The sequence below is a fragment of the Symsagittifera roscoffensis genome, chromosome 3 (assembly GCF_963678635.1).
Source record: "Symsagittifera roscoffensis chromosome 3, txSymRosc1.1, whole genome shotgun sequence".
NCBI classification, from domain to species: domain Eukaryota; kingdom Metazoa; phylum Xenacoelomorpha; order Acoela; family Convolutidae; genus Symsagittifera; species Symsagittifera roscoffensis.
Genome location: NC_087064.1, coordinates 13,468,571 through 13,492,763, shown reverse-complemented (window position 1 = coordinate 13,492,763; position 24,193 = coordinate 13,468,571). Strand labels below are relative to the sequence as shown.

The 24,193-nt window shown below is 45.1% G+C and overlaps 2 protein-coding genes across 2 annotated transcripts in view; one reads left to right on the top strand and one right to left on the bottom strand.

The window, feature by feature from the left end:
• The window catches only part of LOC134841096 (uncharacterized), a 585,733-nt gene that overhangs the window by 343,469 nt on the left and 218,071 nt on the right, over positions 1–24,193 (bottom strand). The gene's annotated exons all lie outside the window — the stretch shown is intronic.
• LOC134841577 (uncharacterized) lies at positions 8,513–23,442 on the top strand. The gene is made up of 6 exons (XM_063857607.1): positions 8,513–8,797; positions 20,155–20,387; positions 20,793–21,162; positions 21,410–21,803; positions 22,069–22,638; positions 22,820–23,442. The coding sequence occupies exons 1-6, from the start codon at positions 8,513–8,515 to the stop codon at positions 23,440–23,442; spliced, it is 2,475 nt and encodes an 824-aa protein (XP_063713677.1).

Below are 24,193 nucleotides of genomic sequence, written 5' to 3'. Positions count from 1 at the left end.
GCAGACTTCAAAAGAGAATATCAGAACGTGGAGTTTCTTTTCAGGCAGAGGCCGGGGTTGGGAGGAACGGCTGCGCTTCCCCCTTCACTTTCACAAGTTTCTGGTAAATAGCTGTGTTTTTTGGCAACGAGGGTCAATGAGAGGATCAGGATAGACCCCGAGCATGTAATGTTGACACTAACGAGGTTTAGGGACTTCATGGTTGAAAGAGGGATACGAGAGGTATCAATGCCGGTCGACAATCCAAACAGGGGCATGTTGAAACCTAGGGAGTTATATGCCATCCTGCACGTGGTCTTTGCAGAAACGGAGATAATGGTGCACCTACACAAGAAGTACTACTTGAGTATTGCCTGAGCTTTGAGTGGTCATGAAAATCTTGAGTTGGGAGGTAAAGGGTTCTTGAGCTAGGTAAAAGGAGGCACGAGTTAAGTAGATGAATACTAATGTAATTGGCATGACAATTAATTTCTAAAGAATTAATAGTGCTAAAACATAACATGAATCTGCAGTTTTTTAGCATCTAAAATGAATCATTTTATTGGAGTTGTTAGGATAATGTTTTAAGGTATTAATGGTGGAAGTTTAGGTTATACACGAGTGGAAAAATAAAATATCTTGGTTTAAAATTGAATTCTATTTTCAGATTGATTTGAAAACTGAAACGACAACTAAATCTCAGTTGGTCGAACGGAAGAAGGAAAAGAAATCAAGCAGTTCCTCATTGATTGTGCCAGAGGAAGATATTTCTTGAGTTTGATTAGGTAAGATAATTCTTGAGTTTGGTTAGGTGAGATATTTCTTGAGTTTGGTTGGGTAAGGTACTTCTTGAGTTTGATTGTTTGTGAGATAAAGGAAAGCAGCAATGGCAGATCGATTTTGGAAATCTGTGCCAGCGGAAATCAGAAAACCCGCACTTGATGAGTTATGCAAGCGCTTGAGGGACCTCGACTAGACGCAAGTGGATGAGAGGCTCGCGGTCATGCTTAATGCCATCCTGCAACTGGAGGCGCAAGGGGAGTGTAGGGAGTCAAAAAAATGAAGCCGTGCAGATGGTGGGTTACACCTCAGAGGGATCTCGAATCAGGAGCGGAGCAGATGACTATCCTAGAACGTGGACGGAGGCGTGAGAGGATTAGATCTTGCCAGGAACCCTGGCTTGAGTAACACCACAGAGTATGGTGCGGGGGAATTTCCCCTCCCGACCAGACCACCAGCAGGCGCAGGGACACAATCCACAAGCGAACCACCATCGATCTTCCGGTCGCAACAAACAGAAGAGTCATATCCAGATCTCAGCAGCATGAAGAGGAAGCTGGAAAGGGATCAAAGGGAACGGGACAAGGCCAATCTGGATAGGCAATACTTGAGCGAGACAAGGCGATTCCTGACCGGGATATTTTGATGGCAGAACGAGAGCAAGAGCAGAGACTACAAGAAAGTGTAGCAAATTGTGATCAAATAAAGTCAGAAAAAGAGCGGCTACAAAGGAGGCAGCAAGTGGTCGCGAGTGACAAGGAGAAAAAGAACACGACAACTGAGCCAGTAGTGACGAGATCGAGACCAGAGTCAAGAATGGAAGTGGATGAAGCGCCCTGATCGAGCGGGAGCTTCAACCTGGACCACGTGGCTCAAGAGCACATAAACGAAGGTTTGGAGGCATGGACGTCCCCTGAGCCCGTTCCTTCCATGAGGAATCTAGAGGCGAATCAAATCATACCGCTAATGGACATTGCGCTACCAAGACTGACGTCCAGCTCGACGACTAGCGGCATTCAGTCCGGAACGGGGACGTCACGCCTCAGGGAATTGCAAAAAAGGTTGCAGGCGAAAACCCTTGAGAACGCTGCACGTGAGCAGCGAAGAACCACCTGGAGAGAGCACCTAGTGAGGAGCGTGATGATCTCGAATTACGAAAAGAACACTGCCGGTAGGTACCACCGATATATTCGAGAGGACTGGACGGCTGCGCAATGAGAGAGAAGAGATGCATATCAAGACGCCACGTGGGCAGAGTACTTCGTACAACCGAGAATACCCAAAGGCACGATACACTTGAAAATAGGGCACAGTCTCGTCCGGGTCGTGACAAGAAAAATGACGAGGCTACGAGACGAAGTGAGCTGCATTCTTGCGGAGCTAAAAAATTACCTGGAGCTAGTAATCCTCACCATCTGCACCGTTCCCTATAACATGATGGCGGACCAGAATGCGAGGGAGATGAACGAGAAGGTGCGAAATATCAACGAGATAACCAGACAAATTCAGCAGAGAAGTGTGCTGCACATGAGAGTGCTTGATGTAGTGAGAATGATGGAAGATTCCCTGCCGGAGGATGCATCCTCAGATGGTATTCACTTTGACAGGCCAAGAGACACAGAGTGGCTGAATGGTGTCTTCCAAAGACATATAAATTTCCTTGAGTCGGACCTACTGGAGAGGGGAAAATTCACCTTTGGTCCACCTCCCTTCTTCTTAGCCCGGTCCGTAACTGATTGCATGGGGGAAGCTCGACTCGAGAGAAAGCTCAACTAGTAGCAGAAGCAGACAGTTGAGATTGACACCCATGGAAGGAGACGAGGCGGAATATTCTACGCCCCAGAGCTCGGTTGTGTCGTCGGTGGTGGTGGTAGACAGCAGGAAGAAGGTGGAAGGTCAGGGGGGAAGCAAGCGGAATCCGGTACCTGGAACGAGTGAAGAATCTGGATCTCGAGGATCTAGCCTGCAGACAATAGTTGACGCAGGTCTTGAGGACCAAGAGTCTGTCACATGGGGACTTGAGCAATCACTATTGTGTGGATTGGCTAAAGGTCCATGAGGCGCACTTCTCTCGAGGTAAGACACTGGAGATGGCGGACGTTACGGGAATTCCCCAGAGCTCGATAATGGGACCAATCAATTACAGACCTCTCAAGGGGGAAGTCCAGGCCTCATATTGTAGTCACCCAAACATCGGACTAAAATAGACAGGACCAGAGTGGCGATCCCCGTGCAGCTTAGGGCGCTGGACAAGCTTCTTGAGCAAAAGAGCATGGGACTTCCTGATACGGCCTACATAGGTGCGAAACTTGCGGAAGACCCAAGGTACGGGAGATCCTGTGGGACTTCACGGCTGGCCAAGACGTTAGCAGTTTATGATCGGTCGGATCCTTGAGCGGCGAGAGCGATCATTGTAGCGGGGTCGGACTTTGAGGGGACGTCACCGAAGTTGTTTTGGCCAGAAACCTTGTTTTACCTACTACCAGGGGCGGAGTTAAATCAAAAGTTGACACTGGTTGTAGCGATAAAGTCAGAGACACCGTTTGAACCGGAGCTTTTACTGTTCGCGGGAATGAATGATCACCTGCACGCGGCGGGACTGCTTGAGCTTCTGAGAAGTGGGAAGCCTACAGCAAAGAAGATCTGGGAGGCGATTCCGACGCTGTTTGCAGCAATGAATGAAGTGCAGGAATTGGTGACATCCCGATTGGGATCGAAGACAAGAGTAATATCATCGCCGGGTTACGCGAGAATGCCACCTGCTTTACAGTTCGTTTACTCCATGATAATTCTGATTGTGGAGGGAAACGGATGGCGGATGCTGATGGCGGCCCCAACTCGTGAGCTTGAGATGGTGAACTTGATACCCTTGAAGTCGGAAGTGGTGGCGGCGTGGGTGGATGTGTCCCACGCTCTGAGGGGCTTTTCCGAGCTTGCGGACATCCTGATCGTCTTGGACGAGGTCCCTTGTCTGGAGATAACTCATCTGACAGCCAGCCCGTGGTTCGGGAGTATGGAGCCGACGATCACGAGTTCCACTAGCAGGACGAGGGGGCCAAACAATGAGAGAAAGAATGTGGTGGCAGCCGAAAAACAAGTGGGGTCGATGGCATACCGTCTAACACAAGAGATAGGAAGATGGTTGTTCCTGACCCCGAGACTTGCGAAGGTGACGGACAGGACGAGAGAAAGTGCTTCACCGCTGTTGAAGCAAATATGGGAGTTTCTGGAGGAACAGCTGGAAGTAGCAGAAGAGAGAGAGATGACAGTGGGGAGATTTGTCACGGCAGCAAACGAAGTGACTATTGTAGGCTTCTGGAGGGATCATGCGAATTGCGAACTGAGGACCCGGATGTCACACAAGATTCTTGAGAGGTCTTGAGATTCTCGAGTCCTTGTTGGGAAAAGGAATACATGGACAAGGTGTTCTACGCAGGGAACGCGATCTTCGAGGCGTTCGTGCAGGAACTCTTGAGTATGCCAATCATACTCGTACTGGTCTTGTACTTGGTATACCCCAGGTACCTGTTCAACATGGGCTCAGCATATATGTTGAGCAGAGGTGTGGAGACGCTCCGAATTGACGGATACTTGACCATAATACTCCTGACACATGGGGAACTGACTACATTTCATCAACTGATGAAAGATGGGAAACCCCTGTCGGTGAGGAAGGCCCAACCGAGTCCAGAGACTTATTCCTACAAGTGTTCTGCTGGACCGAAGACGCTGCTAGTGGAATGTCTCCTGATGCAGAACAGGCATTTGACAGGCGAAGAGAGAAGCGCAAAGACGAGAGAAGAAGTGAGGGAGGCGAATGAAGGAAAACCTCTCTTGGCCGATTTGTGCTTGGCCATGAGATCTGATCCCGTGGGGATGATCAGGGGACTGGGAGAGGTGGTGACCTTTGTTTATGGGCCAGCCGTGACTTACGCCTTCCCGGATCCGCTTGTGGCAGCGTACCGACACTCGGTGGTGCACGTGCGCCTGATCAGCGTTTTGGATGGGACGGCACTGAACTGGTGCCGACAAGAAGACAGAATGCGTTAGATAGTACTCTTTGAGAAGATAAAGGACCCAGAGCTAATAGTGCTCAATTTCAGGGGTCAAATGCAATGCAATGCAGGATGGGGGGAAAGCGAGAAGGTCCCATCGAAGTCTACCCAAAATTCTGGAACATGAACATAATAGCAAAAAACACGAGGGAGGTCTTGAGGATCCCAGCCTGGACGAAGTGCTTCAAGTTTACGAACATGGAGCTGGAGACAATATTTGAGCGGGACTTGTTGACCGCCGCAATTCCTGAGTTCCCGATGGTGAGGCGGATGACTTTGGGGATGAATAGCCCCATGGTAGTCCCTTCCCGGCACGCGAGAGCGACGGTGGGGCAGCAGCAAAAGAAGTTCACGGAAAGCCGGGACCCCTTGTTCAGCGGGTAATCGGCAGCGGTGCACTTCCATACCTTTGAAACCAAGATAAAATCGTGGAACACGCAAGCAAAGAAGATGCGGAGCTCGATGCCTCCAAAGTTTGAGGTTCGGGAAGTGCTGAAGACTCTTGAGAAGGCAGGACTTGAGAGCAAGCTGCCATCTATGATGACGTCACTTTGTGTAGGAAATTCACCTAGCCCTAAAGGATGAAATGAAATTTGGCACGAGAAAATATCCGGCACCTTATGGATTGCAAGAAGTAGAGCTGCAACAGGAGGGACGAAAGTTGGACGCGGCAGGAGTCCTATACGTGCCCCTCACTGAATATAAAGCAGCCGATCCGACGACACCTTTACCCCTGTCAGTGGGAACCCCAGGAGACAGAAGAAACTTTCGAGTGGAGAACATATTCATTGAAGCGCTAGAGAGGGATCATCCGGAGTCAGGAGAGGGGGAGAGCATGGACGAAACCCTCAGCGAACCTGGAGAGGAAATGGAAGTGGGGAATACGCCCGACGGAGGGGCAATGAACAGAGACTTCAGTCACGGCACTACACGTGAGCTACTACAAGATCTGAGTGTGGACGACTGGGCAAACACGGCCACCCCACCTTTGCGGTCTCTCCGGAAGAATCTTGAGCTGCCACTAACTAGGGAACCATCCAACAAGTGAATGGTGCTCCTGACCGATAAAGCAAGGGAGAAGAATACCATTGAAGGCAACAAAGAAATGTTCTTGAGCACGCTGGACGAGGAGGCGTGGCAAAGTTTCAACCAGAGGGGGGAAGACAAAGCTAAAGTAGACGACTTCAAGGAAGAACTGTGGAGCACGGTAGTGAAGTTTGGAGAGCCAGTCCTGATCGGCACTGGACTGTACGAGAAAGTGAGGTAACGGCTGCTCGAGAAGATGATTCGGCTAGGGAAGCAGAGGCAGGACACCGGGGCCAACCCATGTAAAGATAGCTCATTTCTAATCAAAAAAACTGATGATAAAGGAATAAGTGTCGAAGTGGATGATAAAAATCATACTAGTATTATGATTAAAGATACTAATATTCTTAGGGCTAGAGAAGGGGGAGGCAAGAGTCGGAAAAAAGGGACCTGGACAAAGAAGTCGAGTCAGTGATGGTGGTGGCAACGCCTCCCGATTAAAGGAATAAGGTCTAGGAAAAGGAAACGGGAGACAGAAGAGGCGAGTCTTTCGGCGGCTGCGGTTTCAGAGAATAATCTAAAAGAGACAGCTCCCACGATTCTAGCACGAGGGAAAACAGCGGCCTACAAGAGCCGCTCAGCACCCAGGAGGTTGGCCGAGGGAACGGAGGATGACTTGAAACCCCAAAAAGCAAACGCGAAGAGGGGTTCGACTAGTGGACAAACGTGGGAAGTGGACATCCACAAGGAGTGGCTTTCGACGCAACACCAGGCCATTGAGAAGCAAGTGACATGCGATCCTCTCGAGAGAAATGCGACGAGAAACACCGCTCGGCCTTGGTGGATAGCTCCAGAACCTGGTGCTTGAGTACTTTGAAAATGCGATGAGGGCACCCTCGTCGGCATTGCAAATGATGGCGAATCCTTTTGTCAGAACGGCAGGATGGTTGATGTTCACATGGAGTTTTGCGGGAGTGGCAATGGAGGCGTTGACCTCGCACGACAAACTTAAACTGGGTGACAAGGGTCTGCAGGTGTACCAAATGCTGGCGCAACACAATGCTCGAGACAACTCGGGATTGAGCCTAGCGAGAAGAAAAGATGCCACTTGTTTCTTGAGGTGGATCATGTCAGTCATAACCGACACTACTCTTCAAATGTAACATCAAAAAGCGATGGAAAGTAAAACTATGGAAAGGAGAGTCTCCACTGTTATCCTGAACGTATACCAGAGTACTGGAATCGAAAAAGAAGAGAGCTCAAGGCAGTCTCTAGAGAGCCATGAGAAGCTTGATGAAATACGAAGGTTCTACAACAAGAAATTCGAGGAGGGGCGTGACGTAAATCGTAACTTGGCCCGAGCAGAAGACCATGCGAAGCCCACAAAACGGGGAGAATATCAATATGTGTCTAGAGTGATGGGAATAGCTTATAACCCTTTCTTGGATTCGGAGGCCGGAAACGCTTACATGCAATTTGAGGTGGCGGAACTGTTGAAACTCAGGACGGAGAAAATAGTTGAGACTGACCCGACGGAAAGGGAAAGGCCGAGCCTAGGTCTGTTAGTTGAGAAGATGCCAGAGGTGATCAGCGGGCCGCGCTCGAATAAGAGGGTGGAACTAAAGATGGGAAGTGGAAACGACATGTTGATTACGAAATTGGGGACCGTTTGATAGTTGCTGGGACCCCCTTGGTTCCCACATCCCCACGCGAGTTTGATTGAAGAACTCACAGAGCGAGTGAGACTGTCACCAGCGAAGGATGAGGACTTGGGGAATCTGAACGTGGTGCACAAACTAATCCTACCTCATCGAAAGGAATCGGAGGAAACAACGAGCAAGCATGACACTTTAGTGAAGAAGATGGAATCGGGTAATTGTCAGGACCTAGTGAGTGGAGTTGGAGGGCATTCTTGTGATAGACGATCCTGCTTCAGAATACAATCTTTTCAGAAGGAGGAATTAGCCACGTACTTTGGTGACATCACGGAGAAAGAAAAAAGTGCAGATAGTGGCTGAATGCTATGTGAGCACCACTGTGAACGTAGCGAACGCTTTGGGATTCTTCTCGGGGATGTGCAGCTTGTAATCACTGGAGATGCTAGAATCCGAGCACCAATTGGTGACGGCGTTGAGCGTGGATTCATGGCCCGGAGTGTTACAAATGGTCCAGAAGCACATCAGAGGATGGAAGATTGGACTTGAGGCGGAGATGGGGTTTCCCATGAGTGAAGCCTACAGTTTGCCAATGAATGCGAAATCTCTGGTGGGATCGGTAATGGCCAATCTGTGTGGAAGCCACTACCCATTACACATGGCGATGGTGGAGGCATCCAGTCCGAGGGTAATATTTGACAAAGCCTTCTCGATACCCAAGTGTGTACGCCAGGCTCGAATGTCGCATCACTCGCATAGACTGTTGAAGAAGATCCTGGGAGCTGTGCCAGTGGATCAATGAGAGAACTTGAGTGAGATCTGGGGGGAGCAATTCTTGAGCTTAGAAAGCGAAAACACGAGTGATTTCTAGAGACAGAACACGATCGGCAAAGCGATGAATAGTGCCCCAGCCATGGAAGAATATGACGTGACACATGAGAAAATGATGGAGTTTGAACCTCTGTTGGAAGCTTCGGGAGAACGCAACCTCCGGAGTATCAACCTGACACATGGGGAATGCCCATGCCACTGCCTGGCTCAGACAGTGTGGTATCCGGAGCATTCGAACCTCTGCTTGATATGGGACCAGGAAGAAATTCGTTAATCGGGTTACCCGACCATCAGGAGAAGTTTACCCTTTTCGTGGTGAGCTGGATGCTGGCGTTGCGGTGGATCGAGCAAAACGTGACGAAGTATCGAGAGTCGAGGGCACCAACAGCGGAATCAATATATGCCATTGATTACAACCGGAGGCTTGAGTTGTTTGAGACTGCGTGCAAAGTATTCTCTATACCTATGGAGGTGAGGCACGTGTGGAGTCGCATAAGGTTCTTCTCATGGTTTTGAGCGACTTTGACGTCTTGGTTGTACACGGTGACGAAGGATCACATGAAGAAGCGTCAGAAAGAGTAAGGACAGTTCCTGTCCGAGATAGGGCCGGAAGCTTTCAAGAGACCCTGCTAACCTATCGCAAAGCAATAAACACGGGTTGGGAAACAGTTGGTAGAGTGTCTCGAGATAACACCAAAGCGAGGGAATCGATATTAGATGAGGACTTGGCGAAGAACGTGAGCCTGAGTTTGCACAATTCCTTTTGCTTGAATAGGGAATCTAAAGCGAAGGATCTGCCGAATCAGACGAAAATACTACAAGAGCAAACGAACAGCTGAAGGCATGGGAAGAGATCGTAACAGTTCCGATGACGAAGAAGAACTGGCAAGGCAGATTACGATGTCGAGTATGTCAGGACCCATTACCTCGAAGACAAGGGGCACGAACTGAAGAGGGTGTTCAGGGATTGGTTCTTGCGTCGTGAGCGGGGGAAAGAAAAAGGGACTTGAGTGTGAACTCAGATGAAATCTGAGGGCACGGAAAAGAAGTTTTAATAAAAAATTAGTGCTACTCATATATTATACCTACTATATGAACCAAAATGCTGCATGACAATTTTCTGAATGGGTAGAACAAAAGAAATTTCAATCATTAGCCTAAAAAGCGGAAATTCAGGGTGCAGGTGTATGCATATTTTGATTGCTGTTTACCGATAATGTGACAATTTTGCATGAATGGGAATTTCGGGGTGTAGATAAAGTTAAGTCTGATGCAACTTCTATAAATGATCACTGCACTATATCTTGATATGCACTCTACAATCTGGGGGCGCACTGACAGACCACGGCACGCAATGAGGACATCGACCAATCAATTGAAAATACGAGAAAAAGAAGATCAGAAGATTCAAACTACAACGCGGGAAATTGTAGTTTCGCAATTTCCAATACATACTTCGAACGAGAGCAGAGCTGTCTTATTCTTGGCAGAAGACAGAAAGGGATCGCGAGTGGAGAGAAAATAAACTAGAAGGGACCAGAGTGTACCTTCGGTGGAAAAGTGGACAGCTGAAGCTGCCCAATGGTCCAGAACAAAAACTTGTTTCTTGAGTTAGAACTTGCTTATTTCAAACTTCTCGAGTTAAACCTAATTAACCAATCAACCCTAGAGTTGCTTTCTAACTTAGTCACTCTATTCTAGAGGTCGTATTGGTATGTGAGTACCTAATTTAATTTTCTTGAGTGTGTTTTATATTGTTATCTTTAGTTACGGCGAGTTTTAAGTTGATCCATCTGAAATGGATCAAAGGTCAACTGTCTAATAAAAACTAACTATTCATAAGGTAATTTAAGTGTGTAATTTAAGTATTTTGAGACCTGAGTATGGGAGCGTTCTTATTTTCTAGAGTGGGGGGGGTATTTTGGTAGTGACCTTTAAGCAGTAACGCGGGTTTTAGTCTCATGTCGCAAGTGTACCGAATTGGCTCCGACCGCTTGAGATAGAAACACACAAGAGATAGTGTCCCTGACTCTTGAGCCAATGGTTATAGGGCCTATTTTTCTTTAAACTCATATGTGACTTAAGTAAGCGACTGTTGAACTCTTTAAGCAAATGCTGTCGTCCGCTGGCCTGCCTTCAACATTGGAACCATTGGGCTTGTTAAGGAAAAATAGAAGACGTCCTGATGGTGTTACGTTATCGTCCTGGAAACAAGGGAAAGTAGTGGCATGGGATTTTACGTGCGTAAATTGTTTAGCGAAGTCACATCAGAGACTTCCACTAAGAAAGGTCCAGCAATTGCCAACGAGGCTGAAAACCTAAAAGGATCTCATTATGCAGACCTGCCGAATCATGTTATTTTCAAACCTGTGGCAATGGAAAGCCTTGGGGGAGTTGGCGTCAGCAGTTTGAGGTTCATCAGAGAAGTATCGAGAAGAATTGACGAGAATATCAAAAAATACATAATTTCATTTATGCAATCAAATTTTAAATATCCCGCCAAATTTATTCCGAGAGTTTGTTTTTTTCCCAATTTCTCAATCCCAATATTCCGCTTTGAACTTTAGTGTCATGCTAACAAAAGTAAAGAACTATATTAAGAGTAATGAACATAGTTGTGCTCGCTAAATCTCAGTAGATTGAATTTAAAACCGAAAAAAATCAATGATAAACTCGTATTCTCGGCAATACAAAATTCATCGGCAATATTGAGAATTTCATCCAAAATTTGCTGTAAAACAAAATAATAAAATCACCAAAAATCAGCTCCAATAAACAAATTGGCGCAAGCTAGCCACAAGAACCGGTTGGTAATTTCCTTGGGACAAATTGCTCTTTTTCGCGGTCAGCCTTAATCAAGGCTGAACCGAATTAGAACCAAAAAACACTTAAAATATGTAAAAACCACCGTTTTTAGTATATTAAGACATGGGCAGGTGGGGGACTCGAACCTACGTCAACTGTCATGTCTCTATAGAGCGTTTCGTTACTTTAGCTTAGGCCGCTCGGCCAACTGTTCTTTTTTTTATATTCATTTATACTCTGTTTTATAAGTGCGTTGCAACATCCTACCCCCCTGAAGAAGGAAGAACCGGAGCGAGCTTAACGGTCGACCGAGTGATTTCACGGGTTGTGGACTTAACAAGGGTGGATCGGACGCAACCGTCCTGTCCGTAGTTTAACTTGACGATTCGGGCGAGAGGGTAGTACCCACGCGGACTATCGGGCGCAATCACCCACACGAGATCGCCTGTCTTATGAGTGAAGTCAGAAAGAGTGTTCCACTTGACACGCTTATTGAGTGAGAAAACATATTCTTGAAGCCAACGAGACCAAACAGCGTTAGCATACGACTGCGCTCGCACGTACCTTTTCTTGTGGTCGAAGTGCTCCCCAGTTAAAAGCAAAGAAAAGCTTGTGGCATGTTGTCCATGCAGAAAGTGGTTTCGGGTAAAAGCTTCTAAATTACGTGAATCAGTACTAACGGGAGTGATTGGCCTCGAATTCAAAGTCTGCTCTGCTAAGCAGAGTGTTGTTCCTAACACCTCTTCGGTGACTCGCCTACTGCCTTGTTTATTGTAAAGCACGCGCTTCACGCTTCAAATGGGGCGCTCCCAGGAGCCACCATGATAGGGTGAGCCTGGCGGGTTAAATTCCAAGCAAAATTTTTGTGTGCAAGAATGGTTGGAGCCATGCCATTCCAACTCTTGATGCAGGCAAGTAATTCTTTTTCCGCACCAACGAAGTTCGTGCCGTTATCCGGACAGATCGTGCTTGGTGTACCACGACCAGCAAGGAACCATTCAATGCCCATGACACAAGAACTAGTGTCCAGAGATCGAACAATCCAAAGGTGTACAGCCCTGGTGGTGAGGCAAGTGAAAAGAAATCCCCATCTTTTTTCAGTGCTTCTGCGAACCGGAACGTAAAGCGGTCCAAAGTAGTCCACAACCGTATGATTGAAGGTTGCTTATATCCGAGATGTTCGACAGGTAATTCAGACATAATAGGCTGGATGGTACTTGCTTTGCGGTTACGGAATGTTACACATTGATTTTCGATAGACCGAAGTAGTCGACGCAACCCAAGAATTGCCTATTTCATATTTAAAAGGGAGAGCATATAATCTAAGCCTTGATGAAAATGCTTATGATGGAGGCTGCGAGCCAACAAACGAACTAAGGTATGTCGGCGTCGAGTAACATTGGGTGCTTAGTATCAAACCCGGTATCCACTAAGCAATTTTACTACTATTCTAAATAGGTTTGCCAGCGATGAGTGTTTTTAACTCAACGGGGAAGGATTCCATCTGAGCAAGATGAATCAGTTTTCTTTCTGCAATATCAATTTCAGTGGGGTCGGTGATTTGTAAGTCCTTACCGCGAATATGCTTATGTGAAGGCAGCATCCTCAACATAAAAGCGACTACGCTTTTATATCTCGTAAAAGAACTGAACCTTTCCCAATTGAACCCGTAATCGGGATGTTTGATGGATGTGACATCTGTGACGAAGAAAGATAATGTCTCCAAGCAGTTATCAACATCACAAGAAGGACCCTCAAACGAATTTTATTGATCATACGTTCGTCGGGTATAAACGGCCAATCATTAGTCCTGTGAAGTCCTGGTAATTTTTCAGTGGAGTTTAGACACTGCAAAACTGTTGTACTATCTGCCCACATGTAGTCATGGTTAATGCTGACACTAAGGAATGTCATTATACCATCTTTCAGTCGCGTGGTGAGCAGTGCAGCTTGAAGCTCCAGCTTCGGTATAGATAGCACTTTCATGGGTGCAACGTAAGCTTTGCCAAAGATAAAGGATATTTGAGTTTTGTGCGAACTTGAGAGTCGCGCACGCAAAAACCCAAATGCACAGAAAACGTCCCGCGAGCTATCACCGAACATGTGGAGCTCAATTTGATCCACAGGCTCTGTGAAGTAACAACGGGGAATAGTCAATTGCCCTAGGAGAGGGAGACTGAAGTGCCACTCGAGAAACTTATCTCTTATGTCTTCACGCAATTCGTCGTCCCGACTTTATCCACTGATTTTCCAAAAAACCTTTAAGCAAAAGACGGGCCCTAACGGTGTATGGAGCTACTAACGCAACAGGGTCAAACACAGAAGAGACGAAACTCAAGACGGTTCGTTGAGTTATTGCCTTATCGAGAGGACGATCCACGCCTCTACTAACAACCAATGTGTCTTTCACATGGTCCCACTTAAGACCTAAAACGTGTGATGATTGTAAGGCACCCTTACAAATTTCCTTGACGGGTGAAGGCGAGGTTTCGAAATCCTCGGGGTTCATTGCTGAAGTGATTTTATCAGCATTACTGACAAATTTAGTCAAATTAAATCCTCCCAACTTTAGTAACGAAACCAAACCGCGCCTAATTTTAATTGCATGGGTAACGTTTCCGAACGAATCCAAGTAATCGTCCATGTAAAAATTTTCATTTACGACTGAGGCGGCCTCAGGGTATGTGGACATATTATCAGTTGATGTTCTTCATAACGCGAAATTGGCGCACGTAGGCGAATCCCGTGCGCCGAATATATGGCGAGTGTACTGATGAACTATCACATCGAAAAAAAACGGAGTGAAATTTGATCGCGGGCGAGGACTCCTACCTGGAGGAACAACCCTCTATATCCGGGGAGACGGCGTACTTGTGTTGACGGAATCGCAAAAGTACAAAAATAAATTTTGGAATAGGTCCGGACCCACCAATGAGGACTTATTTAAGGCTGTGCCGTGAAACTTAGAAGCCCAATTCAGGACCTGGCTCACCTTACCCGGCTTGTTCGGATTTACGACGGGATGGTGCGGAAAATACCACTCGCGATCGGATCGCTTACGTGGATCATGCGGTTCGACGGTAAGGACATAGCCTTTTCTGATGTCCCCTCTGATTGTGTCTGCGTACCTTTCGTGCAGTTCAGGGTCTTTACGTAACCTTCTCACCAACGTTTTAAATTGAGCGAGTGACGAGTAATTGTTGTTTGGTAGACTGACATTACTATCAATCCAAAGCATAGGCTCAATTTATCTTTCGCCATTGTGAACGGTTACATGATTAAGGATGGATAAAGCATGTTTATCCACCGCGGAACGGGCATTGACTTGTTTGAAAGCACCATAAGATTCCTTAGATGGAAGACGTCCTGATGGTGTTACGTTATGGTCCTGGAAACAAGGGAAAGTAGTGGCATGGGATTTTACGTGCATAAATTGTTTAGCGAAGTCATATTATGCAAACCTGCTGGATCATGTTACTTTCGAGCCCGTGGCAATGGAAAGCCTTGGGGGAGTTGGCGTCAGCAGTTTGAGGTTCATCAGAAAAGTATCGAGAAGAATTGACGAGAATATCCAAAATATACATAATTTCATTTATGCAATCAAATTTTAAATATCCCGCCAAATTTATTCTGAGAGTTTGTTATTTTTCCCAATTTCTCAATTCCATTATTCCGCTTTGAACTTTAGTGTCATGCTAACAAAAGTGAAGAACTATATTAAGAGTAATGAACCTAGTTGTGCTCGCTAAATCTCAGTAGGATGAATTTAAAACCGAAAAAACCAATAATAATTTCGTATTCTCGGCAAAACAAAATTCATCGGCAATATTGATATTTTCATCCAAAATTTGCTGTAAAAAAGTTAATAAAATCACCAAAAATCAGCTCCAATAAACAAATTGGCGCAAGCTAGCCACAAGAACCGGTTGGTATTGTCCTTGGGACAAATTGCTCTTTTTCGCGGTCAGCCTTAATCAAGGCTGAACCGAATTAGAACCAAAAAACAGTTAAAATATAATAAAACCAACTTTTTTCGTTTATTGATACATGTGCAGGTGGGGGACTCAAACCTACGTCACTTTTCATGTCTCTTTAGAGCGTTTCGTTACTTTAGCTTAGGCCACTCGGCCAACTGTTCTTTTTTTTATATTCATTTATACTCTGTTTTATAAGTGCGTTGCAACATCCTCCCCCCTGAAGAAGGAAGAATCGGAGTCGCGTGGCGAGCAGTGCAGCTTGAAGCTCCAGCTTCGGTATAGATAGCACTTTCATGGGTGCAACGTAAGCTTTGCCAAAGATAAAGGATATTTGAGTTTTGTGCGAACTTGAGAGTCGCGCACGCAAAAACCCAAACGCACAGAAAACGTCCCGCGAGCTATCACCGAACATGTGGAGCTCAATTTGATCCACAGGCTCTGTGAAGTAACAACGGGGAATAGTCAATTGCCCTAGGAGAGGGAGACTGAAGTGCCACTCGAGAAACTTATCTCTTATGTCTTCACGCAATTCGTCGTCCCGACTTTGGCCACTGATTTTCCAAAAAATCTTTAAGCAAAAGACGGGCCCTAACGGTGTATGGAGCTACTAACGCAACAGGGTCAAACACAGAAGAGACGAAACTCAAGACGGTTCGTTGAGTTATTACCGTATCGAGAGGACGATCCACGCCTCTACTAACAACCAATGTGTCTTTCACATGGTCCCACTTAAGACCTGAGACGTGTGATGATTGTAAGGCACCCTTACAAATTTCCTTGACGGGTGAAGACGAGGTTCCGAAATCCTCGGGGTTCATTGCTGAAGTGATTTTATCAGCATTACTGACAAATTTAGTCAAATTAAATCCTCCCAACTTTAGTAACAAAACCAAACCGCGGCTAATTTTAATTGCATGGGTAACGTTTCCGAACGAATCCAAGTAATCGTCCATATAAAATTTTTCATTTACGACTGACGCGTCCTCAGGGTATGTGGATATATTATCAGTTGCTGTTTTTCGCAACGCGAAATTGGCGCACGTAGGCGAATCCCGTGCGCCGAATATATGGCGAGTGTACTGATGAACTATCACATCGAAAAAAAACGGAGTGAAATTTGATCGCGGGCGATGACTCCTACCTGGAGGAACAACCCTCTATATCCGGGGAGACGGCGTACTTGTGTTGACGGAATCGCAAAAGTAGAAAAATAAATTTTGGAATAGGTCCGGACCCACCAATGAGGACTTATTTAAGGATATGCCGTGAAACTTAGAAGCCCCATTCAGGACTCGGCGCACCTTATCCGGCTTGTTCGGATTTACGACGAGATGGTGTGGAAGATACCACTCGCGATCGGAACGCTTACGTGGATCATGCGGTTCGACGGTAAGACATAGCCTTTTCTGATGTCCCCTCTGATTTTGTCTGCGTATCTTTCGTGCAGTTCAGGGTATTTTCTTAAACTTCTCTCCAATGTTTTAAATTGAGCGAGTGACGAGTAATAGTTTTTTGGTAGATTGACATTATTATCAATCCAAAGCATAGGCTCAATTTATCTTTCGCCATTGTGAACGGTTACATAATTTAGGATGAATAAAGCATGTTTATTCGCGTCGGAAAGGGCATCGCCTTGTTTGAAAGCACCATAAGATTCCAACTCGTACCAGGGTTTTATCTGGTCGGTCAAAGAAGAATCTGCAACAACACACTTGAAACACGAAGAAATTGAAACAACGGACGGCGGCAAGAGGCCACTTATGACCCAACCTATCGGTAGGCGAACGGAACACGGTGAGTTATAATCATCTCCCAAGATGAATTCAATGTGTCTAACGGCGTGGTAGTAGTCTTGTCCTATATTAACTTCAACGTCCTCATAAGTATATTGCGTGGGCTTAAAAGGTGCTAATTGTGGATATTTATTCTGCTAATCAGCAATATTGATTAATTCGGAACCAATCCGAATATTGTCTTTAACATATGCACACAGAGGGAATACGAACTCACTGTTATTCGGCTCTGAGGAAACTGTAAACTTGACCCCCTGAGTCTCAACAGTGGTGGTTGAATTGAAAACACTAATTGACAAGTTAACGGGCTCCCCTACTAAGCGGAGACTGTTAACGAGTGACGAAGACACCCAAGAGTGAGTCGATGCACTATCACAAAGAACCAAAGTCAGGAGACTGGTTACATTCGAGGATACACCAAGTGTTGCAATTGGCAACAAACCTTTAGACGATTCAATGTCATGTACATCACTAACAGCGACATGGGGAGGAAGGGTTCGTATTCTCCTTGGATTTATTTGCTCCAACCTCATTTGAGACATTTGAATTTTCCTTCCGAGGAAATATTTTTTCGGCTCGATGGAGCAAGACATTATGTGTGCTATCGCACTCTGGCTTCGGTCATTTTTTAGCGTGAACAATGCCGAAAACTATGATTGCCATTGAGGCAAGCGAAGCAACGTTTTTGTTCAGCTACGTATTTTGCTCGCTGAGTAGCATTCTTTTCCTTAAAAACAGCACAGTTCCACAATGAATGACTACCCTTACAAAAAACGCAAGGCGGAAACTTACACTTATCCTGAGCCTTACTAGTACCTGGCTATTGGCTGCAAAAGCTTTGGTTGTTTTTGGTTTAACTGATTCCTCGTTTTTTGCCTTAGAGTTAAGTACACGTAATCTTTCCTGCCCCTCGGCTTTTTCTTTCGACGAGTTATTAAAGTCTAAGAGTGGTGGTCACTGCCAATTATGCCTAACAGTATGCATTGACCAAGCTTCCTTGAGGTTAGGCGGAAGTTTACTAACAGCTTGTTTAACAGGTTAACACTCTTTAGATCATCCTTGAAGGACAATGATTTGGAAACTGCTAGGAGGCCAGATATGGCAGAGGAGAAACTAATGACTTTTTTGGAATTGTGCATCTTAAGCGGAGGAAAAGTATTCAGCTTATCAAGATGCGCACCAACAATAGCGTGTGGTTGCCCAAACTTCCGTTGCAAGGTGTCCAGTACATACTTGTACATAACGCCACAATAACTAAATTCCGCAAATGCGGTTTTTGCTTTGCCTGTGACGAGTGTTTTTAAGTATATCAGTTTCGTATCATCGGCGAGAACAGTGGAATCAATGGTACACTTAAACTGACCAAACCATTCGTGACAGTTTAACTGGTTGCCGTCAAACTGGACTAACTTCCATTCAGGAAGATGATCTTTGCGGCTATGTATCAATAATTCCGCGAGTTCACGAGCGGAGAGAGGTCACTCCGATAAACAACCTTGGTTCGGATTAGCGGAAGACGGTGCTTAGTCTTCGTTGACTGGCTGATAACCAGTATTAGTATAATTGACAAAATTCGGAACATGTTGAGGATGAACTGGCGGAGAATTAAAATACACAGTCCCACCACTAGTATACGGGGCGGCGGTGTTACACGGTGGGACAACAAATGTCACATTTGAAAAAATGTTCCCAGCATTACAACACTGAGCAGGCGTGACGATTGTAGCTGCCAGTCGCCATAATTTTGCATCACGTGTGCAGTAATTGTTGATATTAGGTGACACAGTATGCGGTACAAAGGGAATATTATGTTGCGTCAGAACTGGCGCTGCAAGGCAATTAGGTGCTGCAGAAAGAAAACCGGCGTTGGGTTTACTCCAGAAGATGTGAAGCCACCACCAGCAAATGCAGGTGACAAAGAAACAAAACCAGAACCGGGTTGTGCCGGTAACATTGGGACAGGTAATGATTCCGGTTGCCCGATGGCAAAATTACCATTAGTTACGTTTGAACTCATGGTCTGCAAAGGAACAGCAGACGGTAGTGGTAACACGTGTGCACTAGAATGCAAATTGTTAACTGGGAATGAAACAGATAGAACAGAATCTTGCAATGGCAAAAGGCTTACACTGCCAAATTGAGGCATAGCCCGATGTCCAAAACTATAGGTTCCAGGGTCACTCAATGCTGTGTGGTCTTGTTTATGACTATTACTGGTGTGAATTGCTTGATCGAGGTTGGCGGAAGTCGTCGATTCTGACGAAATTGGTACAGGAGTGAAGGCCAGCAAACCTGGCGCACTAGCAACGTCAGGAGGCGCTTGTGAACTAACAGAGTCTACGCAATCTTTAGTCCGATCAGTTGCTCCTTTTGAAATCGGTTGACTTACTCATGTCGAGTTACTTTTGGCTACCTTCTCGCTAACCTCAGATGAAATGTGTTCAAGTTCAAACGCTTTCATTTCCATTTCAATTAGTTGCTTTTTATGACTTTCAGCCAATTGCTCTAGTTCCAGCTGACTTTGTTCGAACTTAGGACGGTTCTCTTGCTCTTTAAGTCTTATAGATACTTGATACTTTCTTTCCAGCTCCTCATTGCGTCGATTTACTAAAGCTAGCTCATGCCGTTCCTCACTTGATGACATAGTGCGAACAGTCGACGTATGACGAGTGGAAGCAGATTTATCAGACTTATTTGAGTCAAGCTTTTTACTATCCTTAGAATTATTAGAGACCTTAGACCTGTTTTCAGATATTCGTGCTTCTGAATCTCTTGTCTTGCGCGAGCGTGAGGATGTATCAGACCTAGTTTGTTTTAAAGGTCCCTTGCTCCCTGTAATGCCGGCTGCTGAAAATGTAATGCCTGCTGCTGAAAACTCTGAGCTTCATGCATTACTTTATCGATCATTTCGGTTATTCAGGGTTTTCCGTTTTTCCCGCTAACCTAATTATTGTTGAGTATATATGACTGAACTGTTGATTTCTTGTTAATCATAATTGTTTCTGGTTTCAGAGTAATGTCGTGTAGCCATTTATTGTTTTGAGATCAAGACGAACTCGTTTTTATAACAACAGGTTATGGGCCCAGACAATGTTCTTGAGTAGTATTCTTGTTGTTTTACTTAGAATCTTACTTCGCTGGTTTTATTCAGTTAATTGGGTATTGTTTGCTGTTATTTCTTGGTTACAGTCAGTAACAGGTTGTGAACAGTTAGTTCAGAATGGAAAAGTCAAGAGTGTTCAATTTTCCACAGCTAGATGACAGCAATTACCGTGATTGGGGTTGGTACATGAAGAGGTACTTGCTGGACAAAGTTTTGTTTGATTTTGTGTATGGAACCATAGCACAACCAGAAGATGCTACTGCAGTTTCAGCGTGGCAGCGTGAGGACAGGAAAGCACTCGTAGCAGTTTGTTTAGCTGTTGAACCTTCACAGAGAGTCCATGTGATGGGGACAGAGACGTCCAAGGCTGCGTGGGACGCATTGTTAGGTCATTTTATCAGAGTTTCTTTGTCACAGAAATGTAGACCGAGGAAGAGGTTCCACCCACTCAATTAGGAGAGAGGAGGAGACGTTGTACAGCATGTCAATGATTTGAAGAATTTGCACGAGGAGTTGCGACATATGGGAGAAGTGATCTCAGACAAAGATCTAGCGATGACATTGATTGAAAGCTTGCCACACGAAGATTTCCAGTAATTGGTTGTTTCATTGGATGTGATGGGCGAGGAGAAGATGTCTTTCGACATGGTGAAGAATTAGCTAGTTTGTGCGGCAGACAGAAAGCAGAAAGCAGTAATGTTCTAGAAGCCAGAACAGCGATGATAAAGTTCAGTGGAAGATGCAACATTTGCAAGAAAGTTGGACACATGGCCAAGAATTGTTTCCAGAAGAAAGAGCAGAAGTCTTCGACTCCAAGAGTGTCACAATTGTGGGAAGATAGGCCACATTGCGAAAAACTGCTGGAAGAACGGTGATGCGAAAGGAGGGCAGTCAAAAGCTGCAGTTGCAGTTGCATTTGCCTATGAGGAGGAGGAAGAGATAGCGCTGAAGTGTTGGACGAAGCATAGCAAAGTTAGTGTGAGTAGTTGGATTATTGACTCAGGAGTATCTCAGCATATGACTCCGATCTTAGATCTTATCGACAATTACAAGAAGTACGAAGTTCCGCGAGCAGTCAAGTTGGGCAACGACGCCGTTATCCGAGCTAATGGCCGCTGTTATATATCAGTCAAACTGAAGAATGGAGAGACACCAAATGTACGGCTACACGATGTTCTCTATGTACCAGATCTCGGCAGTAGTTTGTTGCTTGTTCCGTCAATGACGAAGCGTAGAGCACAGATTTTGTTCAGCGGATACCAATGTACTATCATGAAAGGCAGCAAAATTGTTGAAAAATCAGCAGCTAGTAGAAGTGTTTTGAGTTTTGAAGTAGCAAAGTCCGAAACAGCTCATGAAATTGATGAAATTGTGGCATGGACGTTTTAGCCATGTTAATGTTCAGTCGTTGAAGAAAGCCGCAAGCAGTGAAGTAGTTCTCGGGATGGGGAATGTTGCGTACGAGAATCTCAAATGTGAGAGTTGTGCAGATGGCAAACAGCACAAGACATCGTTTCCGAAGTCAGTTAACCAGTCGTCAGAGTTATTACAAGTTGTGCACAGTGATGTTTGTGGACCAATGAAAACATACTCACTTGGTGGTTCGAGAAACCTTGTAACTTTTATTGATGAGAAGTCCAAGTATGTACGTGTGTATTTCATGAGTCACAAGAGTGAGGTCACGGAAGTTTTCAAGAAGTTCTGCAACATGGCAGAGAATCAGAAAGAGGGACGAATCAAGATTCTGAGAAGTGACAATGGAGGAGAGTACCGTTCGAAAGAAATGGAGAAGTTGCGGAGTGAGAGAGGAATAGTTTAGCAGACAACAATCTCATACACACCAGAACAGAATGGAATAGCAGAAAGGATGAACTGAACAATACTGGAAACCGCAAAGTCAATGTTGTCGTTTGCGAAATTGGACAAGTCTTTCTGGGCGGAAGCAGTCAGCACTGCAGTTTATATACGGAACAGAAGTCTTCCGAGCAACGACAGTGTTACACCATACGAGAAGTGGTTTGGTACAAAACCTGATGTTTCGAACCTACGCCTTTTTGGTTGTAGAGCGATGGTGCATGTACCGAAAGAGAAGAGCAAGAAGTTGGATGCACAAGTCGAAGAACTGTGTGTTTGATGGTTATCCCGATCACAAGAAAGGATACAAATTTTACGACAGTGTCTTCATGAGCATTGTTGTTAGTCGAGATGTCAAATTCTTGGAGAGTCAGTTACTTAAAGATAGTTTCCTTGTCACTGAACTGTCAGGAGGAGAAGAGTTTTCTAGCCAGCAGAAACAGATTACGACAGAAATTGTGCAAGATGAAGAAGGTGCCAAGACAATACCAGACGATACCACTGTGGTTCAGGAGGAGCCAGTACTTGAAACAGTGACTGAAGAACCACAAGTGCAGCCGACGTACGAGAGAACGTTTATGAATTCACTTGGAAACCTACCAGACAAGCGAAGAAGGAAGCCCGCAGCAGTGTGCTGTGTCGCGAATGAGGTAGTCAAAGAATCGAAGACACTGAAGTCAGCTCTCATTTCCGCACACTCTGAGGAGTGGATGAAAGCAGCGGAAACTGAGTTTCAGTCTCTTACGAAGATGAAGACGTGGCAATCAGTTCCTCGAGAGAGTAGGATGGATCGTTTCCAAAAGGAACCAAATGGGTTTTCAAAGTAAAGAGAAATTCAGATGACATCTTTTCAAGATTCAAAGCTTGTTTGAAAGCTCAAGGATTCAGTCAGGAACGAGGGTTGATTACGACGAAGTGTTTTCACCTGTTGTCAAGCATACAAAAATTTCTGTAATTTTAGCGATAGCAACAGTTCTTGAATTGTCCGTTCATCAATTGGACGTGAAGACGGCATTTCTGAATGGAGATCTGGAAGAAGAAATCTTTCAGAAGCAGCCAGATGGGTTCGTGGATGAAGCTCATCCAGAGTGGGTTTGTCGTTGGTTACGGAGTTTAATTGGCTTGAAACAAGCATCAAGTTGCTGGAATCTTAAGTTAGACGAGTTTCTGAAGCTAACTGGGTTTACTCAGTTGAATGCTGACTCGTGTGTGTACATACAAAAGTTCGATGGAGACGTGTTTGTTTTTATCCTTGTTTATGTCGACGACATGATAGTAGTTTCCAATAATTTTGAAGCGTTATTGCAGCAGAAAAGAAAATTAGCGAGCAGATTTGATCTTGTTGATCAAAGAGAAGTACATCATTTGTTGGGAATGACCATCAACAGAGACAGAGAGAAGCGTTCTTGTAAGATTAGTCAGAGAAGTTGTGCAGTCAGTGTAGTCCACAAGATCGGGTTGGAAGAATGCAATCCTGCTGCCACACCGATGGAAGCCAAATTAAAGCAACAAAAGCTTGATGAAAGTGAGACAGAGAAGTTACAGTCTAGTTATCAGCCTGCAGCTGGCTCGTTGCTTTATTGAATGACCGGCACAAGACCAGATTTGTCATTTGCAGTTAGTCTATTGAGCCAAATTATGTGTAAGCCCGGAGAAGAACATTGGGGGGCTTTAAAACGAGTTCTCAGATGTTTGACTTGTTTTACTGTGTTGTGTTGTTCAGCTTCAATACAGAAGCAAGTTATTCTTACTGGGTTTTCAAACGCTAGCTGGGGAAATGATATCAATGATAGAATTTCCACTTCCGGTTTCGTTTTCTTTATTGGGAATTGTTGTGTTAGCTAGAAATTGCATAAAAAGCGATGTGTTGCACGTTCAACAACTGAAGCTGAGTATGTTGCGCTCTGTGAATGTGTGCAAGAAGCAATTTGGCTGAGACGGTTTTTCAGTGAGCTGGGTTTTCAGCAAACCGAGTCAACCAAAATTTATGAAGACAACCGTGGTACAATCGAGTTAGCCAAAAATCCCAAGTTTCATAAACGTACCAAACATATCGATATTGCTTATCATTTTACTCGTGAGAAAGTGTTATCTGGAGAAATTTTTATCGAATATTGTAGATCTCATGAGATGCTGGCAGACTGCATGACCAAACCTCTCCCGAAGCTTATGTTGTTTACCAGTTTCTTAGAAACACTGAATATATCCTGATGAATGAAAGTAATCAACGTGGAGAAGTGTTGAGTATATATGACTAAACTGTTGATTTCTTGTTAATCATAATTGTTTCTGGTTTCAGAGTAATGTCGTGTAGCCATTGGTTGAATTGAGATCA

Excerpts from the sequence above, each read along its gene's own strand:
- LOC134841577 (XM_063857607.1), top strand. The coding sequence starts at position 8,513 with ATGCCCATGCCACTGCCTGGCTCAGACAGTGTGGTATCCGGAGCATTC. Across the intron at positions 20,388-20,792 it reads AAGGCTGCGTGGGACGCATT|AAGAAAGAGCAGAAGTCTTC; the intron begins GTTAGGTCATTT and ends AATTGTTTCCAG. Across the intron at positions 21,804-22,068 it reads AGAAATGGAGAAGTTGCGGA|AGCGATGGTGCATGTACCGA; the intron begins GTGAGAGAGGAA and ends TTTTGGTTGTAG.